The sequence below is a fragment of the Colias philodice genome, chromosome 27 (assembly GCF_061535455.1).
Source record: "Colias philodice isolate Cphi_HAF_F1 chromosome 27, ilColPhil1 Martin Lab GWU primary, whole genome shotgun sequence".
Taxonomy (NCBI): Eukaryota; Metazoa; Arthropoda; class Insecta; order Lepidoptera; family Pieridae; genus Colias; species Colias philodice.
In genome coordinates, this window is record NC_143112.1 from 2,643,154 (window position 1) to 2,652,400 (window position 9,247).

A 9,247-nucleotide genomic window follows, 5' to 3' on the forward strand; every position below is an offset into this window, starting at 1 on the left:
TAGTTAGTAAATAGAGATTTCTGTTTTGACGTGCCAGCTTTAATAAAAGTGTCCTTTTTGTAGCAATCAGAGCTACACTGAACACATTTCTTTGGAAATAGCCTGTTTAGTGGTGTTTGCCGGCCTTTGTATAAAAGTATTACTTTCTGTGTATGTGGTCGCTTTGATATTGACATCGTCAAGTATTTTTTTGTTGTGAGTAAATTGATATTACGTGCGTTTTGCTCGCGTAGTCAAAGGAAAATTGGCATAGTTCCCGTTCCCGTGGGATTGTCGCGATTAAAACTATCCTATGTGTTAATCCAATTTACCCTCTATGATTCTTGCAAATTTAACGAAAATCGGTTCAGCAGTTTTTGCGTGAAGAAGTAAGAAACAAATATACAAACTTTCGCATTTAAAATATTAGTAGGATTAAAGATTTATAGCATAACATATCTCTTGAATTAATCATGCCACTCAAACATCAAGTAGGTAATATTATCAAGTGGAATGATTCAGTAAACTCAAGTCTGATATTATACAGAACATAATCCAGGGCCAAATTTATAATTAGGTTGTCTAGACTTAGCCTATGTAGGCAAATGTTAACGCAATGCTAAATTTCGTAATATTTTAATCTTGCTCAAAATAAACAAGAAAATTTAATGAACAAGACTTATTGTGACAGAATAAACATAATAAAAGTGACTCTGTGTTATTTAAAGGCCTTATTTTGTACTAGCTTTCCACCCGCGGCTTCGCTCGCGCAGTCAAAGGAAAACCCGCATAGTTCCCGTTCACGTGGGATTTCCGGGATAAAACCTATCCTATGTCCCGGGGTAAAAAGTAGCCTATGTCCTTTCTCGGGTATCAAAATATCTCTATACCAAATTTCATGCAAATTGGTTCAGTAATTAAGGCGTGATTGAGTAACAGACAGACAGACAGAGTTACTTTCGCATTTATAATATTAGTAAGGATTTAAACCTAGTACCTACCTTTTGTTTAACTAATTTTGTACCTATCGAATTAGGTTTTCACAGAAGGTTTAGATTATTTCCCAAGTTCTAATTTATGTTTGAATAGATGTAATTAAAATTGTTGAAGTGCTTTAGGCGTAAACCTAGGTAAGTGATTGTTTAAATATAACAATTTATAAACTTCAAGTTTGTATCCATTTTCCCCAATATTATTAAACAAACATACATTACTCATTACCCATTTTGTAATACGTAAATAAAACTAAATTTATTTTAAATCGGACTACGGAAATCGCTATAAAACGTAAAAATAAACAAACTTACATCTTATGGTTTTGTTTGACACGACCCAAATTAATGTGAGTATAAACAATAATTGTGGTTAATTGATTAATGGCTTCTTGCATAATGAATAAACTGCTGTAAAAAGTATTTGTATGTATAAATATACATTTTTATTAGATACCTATACCTACCTATATGGCTATATCCAAATACTGTGACATAAGCGTTTATTTACTTTATGATATCACTACATAGTATTGATGCGTTTTTTTAATAGATAGAGTGATTCAAGAGGAAGGTTTTAGTATATAATTTACTAGATTTCCGCCCGCGGCTTCGCCCGCGTTTGCAAAGGAAAACCCGCATAGTTACCGTTCCCGTGGGATTTCCGGGATAAAAACTATCCTATGTGTTAATCCAAGTTACCCTCTATATGTGTGCTAAATTTCATTGTAATCGGTTCAGTAGTTTTTACGTGAAAGAGTAACAAACATCCATACATCCATACATCCATACATCCTTACAAACTTTCGCCTTTATAATATTTATAATTTATTATGTTTTAGATAAAGCGGGCGAAGCCGCGGGCGGAAAGCTAGTTTTTAATAAGACATACGTATATGAATGTTTATGTTAATTTTACCAATGTGGGACAGTTTTTTTTGCTCTTGTTATAATAAGTATATGAATTGGAAAGGGATACATACCTGCTTATAAGCACACCTAGATACATAACTCGATTGAATAAATAAACATCGAATCTGTAAAATCCATAAAATTAAATAAATAACGTACGGTACCAACTTCCTTAATTCTTGCACTATAAAAGTGAAAATGCAATAACTCTTTTATTTAAAAGTTCGTACTTTGAAGTACCTACCTACCTTAAAAAAACAAAAAATCTTAAAGATTCCCGAAAACCGTTCCATATTTCTAGTCAGCAACGACTCAATAAACAAGGCCAATTCAATATTCTGATCTCATAGTAAATATCACCTTTTTTCGGCAGCTACTTATATATCCCACTGTATTCTGTATTACGAAGGCTTCATTGAACATGGTTTCAGGGTTGCCACTTAAGAAAATTTTCCATAGAATTATTTTAGCGATGTTATCTGTTCAGATTATTTAAAGAAACATACAATTAACTTCTTTTTATTTTTATTTCGATTTTTATTATATAAAAAAGAGAGGGTGTGCCGATCACACGTATCAGAAGTGAAATTTCTTTGGCAAGATTCAAAGATACCATAATCGTCGCCTTACTCCATGACGCGACCTTGAAATTTTACTCTCAACGAGCCTAACAGTGCGTCCACACTGAATGCGCGGTGGCGGCGGCCTAGGCGGGCGCGACGAGCGGGCGCTCGCGGTGGCCACACCGACGCGCGAGCTCAAGTAGCGGGTCGACGTTTTTCGGGTGTTGCAAACTTTGGACGATTTGCTATTTTTACTGGACAGTCCGATTTTGAGATGAGATCATTATAGAAGTTGTACACGAAATAAATAAAACAGAGGAATGACGGGTGAATCTTATATGAAGAATTGAGATTATACCCTACAAAATTACTGTGGTGTATATAAGTGTTTTAGATTGAATCGCACTTATAAATAAAGAAGTTTCACTTCAACAATTAAGTATTTACCGCTATTTTACGAAAAACAATAAAGGATATAATATAAGAAGTCGAGCGACAAGACCGAACTGGTTTGATACCCCCGCCGTCCGCGCATTGGGTCGCTTGCTGACTAGGCCCGTAGTGTGGCCAGAACGCGCGGATAGGAGAGTTTGAAAACTACGCGCGCTGGCTCGCTCATTACCGTCGCACTAGGCTTCCGCCATAGTCATTTCAATGTGGACGCAAAGGCGCGTTTCATACGTTTGATATTTCGCGCCCGCCGTCGCAACCGCGCTAGGCTCGCAGTATGGACGCACACTAAAGAATTTTCACTTCAAAAATAGTATTCAAATGTGAATGTTATTTATATTGGGGCTTATTCATTCTGTGACCACAACATATTTTGTCACATGCGTCACATGATACTACATTAACATATTTTATATAATAATATGTAGTATGTAGTACAATTAATTATTTTGAAAACCACAATATAATACGTTTAATTTAAAATTAAGGTTGTAAAACAGAATAAATTATTAAATGTATCAGTCGCTTATTTAGTTTAGGTTGTAATCTGATTAAACAATAAACATGTTATGACATTAAATTATGTACATTGTACAATGTACAGTTAGTTATTTTAGAAATAATTTCTCTTTTTCTAAATAACTAGCTTACCCCGCAGCTTCGCCCGCTTTGTCTAAAACCTAATAAATTATATACCTTCCTTTCGAATCACTCTATCTATTAAAAAAAACCGCATCAAAATCCGTTGCATAGTTTTAAAGATTTAAGCATACAAAGTGACATAGGGACAGAGAAAGCGACTTTGTTTTATACTATGTAGTGATTATTATCAAGTGCGTATAAATATACAAAATATTAAAATTATAGAATTTAGAATTCAGTCCTAATTATTTTCTTGCTTTTGATATTTCCTTTTGTGCATTATGTTTAATAGATTTTTACTGTGAGTTCATCGTGAATACCTGAAAACGCGTATAATGACAATAATGTGTCTAACTAATATAATTTCAACGATTTTCTTGCAAAATCTTTCTAAGTTAGGAATTTCTTATTATCATATTATTGTCTTTAATCATTTATTTACATAATAGTCGTACTGCTGTACCTACAATTGTATATAAAAATTAATTTAAATATTTTAAATATCCGATCTGGCAACCCTACGCCCTGTAATTATTCTTATTCTTGTAAGGTCAACGAGTCGGTTTCATTTCGGTTTGGAAAGGATTTTTTGTTGACCGTACTTGCGATTTACATACTGAGGTGAAATACGGTCTTCAAGTTATTTGAATAGTGACTTAGTATTGTGGGAAATAGTGAAATTTCAGGGAATTTCGGATGCGGGTTTCTTTATGGTTTTTGTTAATACGATGTTGGATTTTCATTTAAGTGTAGCCTGTTGTGTAGTAGTAATTATTGTTATTTAATTGTAGAATTTTAACACAGACACTTATTAACTAAATTTCGAGATATTACGTTATTAAAGCGTGATTTTTAATTACATTTATTTTCACCTTGCACTTTCTCTTTCCCGACACTATTGCACGCCTAATAAGCGAAGCGTTGAGGTGGGTACTACTGTCACTTCGCGCAAAACATCTGATTTTTCAATCTTAAAATGTCTTTATGTATCATACATTGCACTTGTAAGATAATACATACACACACATATTAAGAAAAAACACTATTTTTAACGTTCATGATATTTTTGATGTCATTTTTGTTATTTAAACTAGTTAAAAAACAGTTTAAAAAAGTTCTGTCTTGGACGTCCGTGTGTCTGTATGTGCGGATCCTTTTTCTTGTTAACACGATAGCGACCGAAATACTTTACTAATCGAGTCTTTTTATTTCTCTTACGCTTGAGTATGCTCAGGAATAGAACCCTTTCATTTTTCAGGGTCTGATTCGATGTGGTTTAATTGTTATTAAATAAACAAAAATAATAATTAATAAATATTTATTAAAAAAAAATTATGAGGCGTGCACTTTTGGATTTTCCAAATTATTTATTACTATGTACAATATTTATGCATAACTACATTGATTTATTAGACATTAGATATTATTTAATAATCATTAAATCATTCACTTTATAAAAATCTGATCAATTATGGGATAACAATAGCAGTAGGTATATACAATCTCTAACCTGTGAAAATAAGGACTCTAGTTTGTATTACCTAAAAATCTTTTTCGCAGTTGGTAAAACAATAAAACATAACATAGATATGAATATATCAAAACAGACAAAAGGCAAGAGCAATCTCGTTAACAATAAGCATTACGAGGAAATTTATCAAATCTCATTATATTTTAGGTACTTTATCCATATTCATACTCAAACATTAAATATCATACGTTAATATTGCTATAGAATATTGGAGATCCAATGTAAAATGGTTATAAATAGTTATGTACTGGTGTGTGTGTGGTTTGCTCGCCTTTTTTTTTCACGCCGCTTTGGTGCGGGAGGCGTATTTGCCGCGAATAAAATATTACTTGCCTCTAATAATATCTTCATTCTTTTCCGATGCGTATTTGTCTTAATTGTATAATTCCAGTGGCACTTTTCTGTTAATTTAAAAGGAAATAATCTATATTCGCTCGCATGGTTGAGAAACCATCATAGTAAGGACAGAGGGAACAAATAAGAATGAGTTTATATGAAAATCGCCTATTAACTGAGGATTACCACCAGAAATATACCTCTTTATCGACCTATATTTTTATCCAGTAACATAAGACTTTTATACCTTTTATCTCGAGTACCTTAGCAATACAAAGTTGCTTATGATTGCAAATATTAATATACGGAACTGCCACAGACATGTATATATAAGTAGACAACGCAAGTACCGCGATCTGTATGAAAACCAAGCGTGTCATATTTTTTGTACTGACCTTGACGCGTTATGACGTCACGAGCGCTTTTTAGTGATGTTAATTTCATTTTACGCTAAATCGATTAGGCCGCCACTCGCGCGGCGATTCTAGTATCGTCCTATCCCATCGAAGTAAATCGAAAGAAATCAGATCAAACTAGATCTATGTCTAAGAGGTAGTCAAATAAATGAATCGTAATCGATTACTAAATCGATTCAAGACAGAAAAATGATAATTACCATAGACAGAGGGATGATAAAATAAAGTTATAAACCTTTTAATATTCTAACAAGTAAACTAATGTGTTTTAGCTTTTTCTTACATATGCCCATTGAGTTACCATGTACTACGTACTAGAGAGGCCATCGAAAGAAAGTAATGAAACTGTCAATCAATCAATCTTTATGTCCCGTTGCATCGATCCATTTTCCTTTTATGTTCGGGTTACTTGGAAAACTGAAAAAACAAACATAGTCTAAGCAATAAGGAGTTTTCTTAAAAAACTCCCAAGATGACACTTTAGTCTTTAACTTTTCGCGGGTAGGCGCACAAAAGAAAATAACGTATTTTTGCTGTCTCTGATATTCTAAATTCAATTTTTATTTATTTTTAAAGTTTACTTTATATTTTTATGTGCTAGTTTAAAGCCTTTACCTGCCAGTGTCCTCTCCATATATTTATTTCACCTCTCTATCACTTAAAATTCACCATCACTTGATTTCACTTCACTATGGACTCTGTTCAACACTCCATGATGGAAATGACTGCTACATTTAATAAGAAGATGGCTGAGTTTCAACGGGATCTGCAGAATATTAGCAGCAATAATTCACAACCTGCCTCTAATAGCCCAACTTCCAAATTAGCTGCTGAATTCAACGCATTCCAGTCTTTTGTGCTATCGTCCCTCAAGACCTTACAAACTCAAATTACATTTTTATCTAATCAGTACAATAAATTGGAGATGCGGAGTCGTAGAAAAATACTATTGATCCACGGTGTGCCTGAAGATAGCAAGGAGTTTCCTTCCAAACTGGCTATTAAAATCTTGACGGATCATCTAAAGAATCTTGACTTGACAGAGGATGCTATTTCACGGTGTCATCGCTTAGGTGTTTCAAAGAAAGACAAGCCAAGACCCATAGTCATCAAATTCAAAGATGCTGTTATGAGAAATAGCATTTGGTATGCTAAAACTGATTTAAAAGGCAGTGGTTTCACTTTATCCGAGTTCCTAACCAAAGATAGGCATGATGTTTTTGTGGCAGCAAGGGCTCGCTTTGGTATAACTAACTGCTGGACCAAAGAAGGATTCATCTTTGTACAACGTGCTGACGGTGCTAAGCATAGGATCTCTGTGATGGCTGATCTGGATAACATTCCTTCCAACCATGCAAGTTCGTCCCCAGGTGCAACTGGATTCACTTCCAACACTCATAAGGGGTCCAAATTGGCACAGAATGTTAGACCGAAGAGACCTGGCCGAGCTAAGTAATCGCTGTACCTAATTTTTATGTGCTTTTTTTTTAACTTCAATCTTAATTTTCCTTGTAGTATCATATTTATACAATATATGTATAATGTATTTTTGTTTTCTCTTCCGTGGCTAATCTCTAAATTGTTTTATGATGCAACTAAATAGCTAGTCTACTTTGAGTAATAATTGTAGGTAGTACTCGATTATTTTTATTCTATCTCGTAGGTACATATTTTGATAACACTGTTTTTGACATAATATTATGACAAGTGATAACAATGTCAAATGTCAACGCAATGTCTTTGTGAATTATTGTTGTTTGTAATTTTATAGTTTTGGATACTTGTCTTTTGGTTTAAAATAATCTTGTAGTAAATTTTTAAGTGTCTCATGTTTTACGATACTGGTGGTAATGGAGTGTTTACTGGTTACGCTTATTTTATTTTATATTTGTTAAATATTTATGTATTTTTATTATTTTATTTATTTATTTGTAGTATTTTTATATATTATTTATTTATATTTTATTTAGAGATGTCTTTAGACATCAGCATTTCTAGCGACACATTTGTTTCAGTTTCGTCGATCGAAGAGCAATCAGGTGAAGACAGCTTTCACAGTACATCATCTCCTTTAAATGTCCCCTCCCTTTTCGACAATGGTCTTAAGAACTTTAACGTTGTTCACATCAATGCTCAAAGTATCCCGGCTCACTTTCCCGAACTATTAGCTTCTTTTGATTGTAATTCTCTTCATGCTATTTTAATTTCGGAATCCTGGCTAAAACCTTGCTTACCTTCTTTATCTTATAGTCTCCCAGGGTTCCAATTAATTCGCAATGACCGCATTGGTAGGACCGGGGGTGGAGTAGCTATCTATTTACGTTCGCATATTCCTTTTTCCATAATTAGTAGCTCTCCTCAACCTCCACCTGCTGATGCGGCTGAGCACCTTTTACTTGAGGTATCCTTATCCAACACGAAAATTCTTCTTGGTGTTTTCTACTCTCCCAATTTAACCGTTAATTACTTTTCGTCTTTTGACCACCTCCTAGATATTCATACCCCTGCCTATAAACATATAATATTTATGGGCGACTTCAACACCTGCCTTCTCAAGGATGATCTACGTAGCAAAAAGTTAATGTCCATCGTTGATTCCTTTAACCTAAAAATCCTTCCTCTTAGCGCTACCCATTCCCTTCCAAACTGTACTCCTTCTCTTCTTGACCTTATCATAGTTTCCTCTCCTGAACTTGTCGCTAAGCATGGTCAGTGCTCAGCTGATTTGTTCTCCTTCCACGATTTAATCTTCCTTTCCTATAAATTAAAGCCTCCTAAATCTAAGCCTAGAATTATTATGCAGCGCAATTTTGGTAAAATCGATGTAGATCATCTTTGTGAAGATGCCGCTGATACCGACTGGTCAGCCATTTACTCTGCTGGTTCCATTGACGAGAAGGTTGCGTTATTTAACTCTTTACTTCTGAACCTATTTGACAAGCATGCTCCCTTGCGCCCAGTCAAGTTGAAGCATTTGCCCGCGCCATGGATGACGGCTGAACTGAAATCACTTTTGAAAAAGAAGGCCCGTGCGAAAACAAAATTAAAGATGCACGATTCTGATGTTAACCGGGAAAAGTATCAGAGTATTCGAAATCGCTGCAATACATTATGTAGGGATGCGCAACGACGTCACATTTCTACATCGGTCGAAAACGGCGACCCAAGCAAAACGTGGAAATTTCTCAAATCCCTCGGTATTGGAAAGGCCGCGCAAAATTCGATTCCAGACACAGTTACTATTGATGAACTAAATTCTCACTTTTCTAATCCTCTCTTGGATTTTAACACAAATTCTAAAGCGCGCACCTTAAGTTTTCTTAATTCATTATCTTCTTCTGGCCATCCTCCGTTTATTTTAAGTCAATTTTCCGATTGTGGTGTTAAGAAGAGCATATTGTCTATAACTTCGAAGGCTGTTGGTAG

The 9,247-nt window shown here is 34.4% G+C and overlaps 1 protein-coding gene across 1 annotated transcript; it reads left to right on the forward strand.

Moving 5' to 3' along the window:
• Nucleotides 1-6,332: 6,332 nt before the first annotated feature.
• LOC149476528 (uncharacterized) lies at nucleotides 6,333-7,277 on the forward strand. The gene has a single exon (XM_089711625.1). The coding sequence runs from the start codon at nucleotides 6,513-6,515 to the stop codon at nucleotides 7,275-7,277; it is 765 nt and encodes a 254-aa protein (XP_089567751.1). The 5' UTR covers nucleotides 6,333-6,512.
• Nucleotides 7,278-9,247: the final 1,970 nt, after the last annotated feature.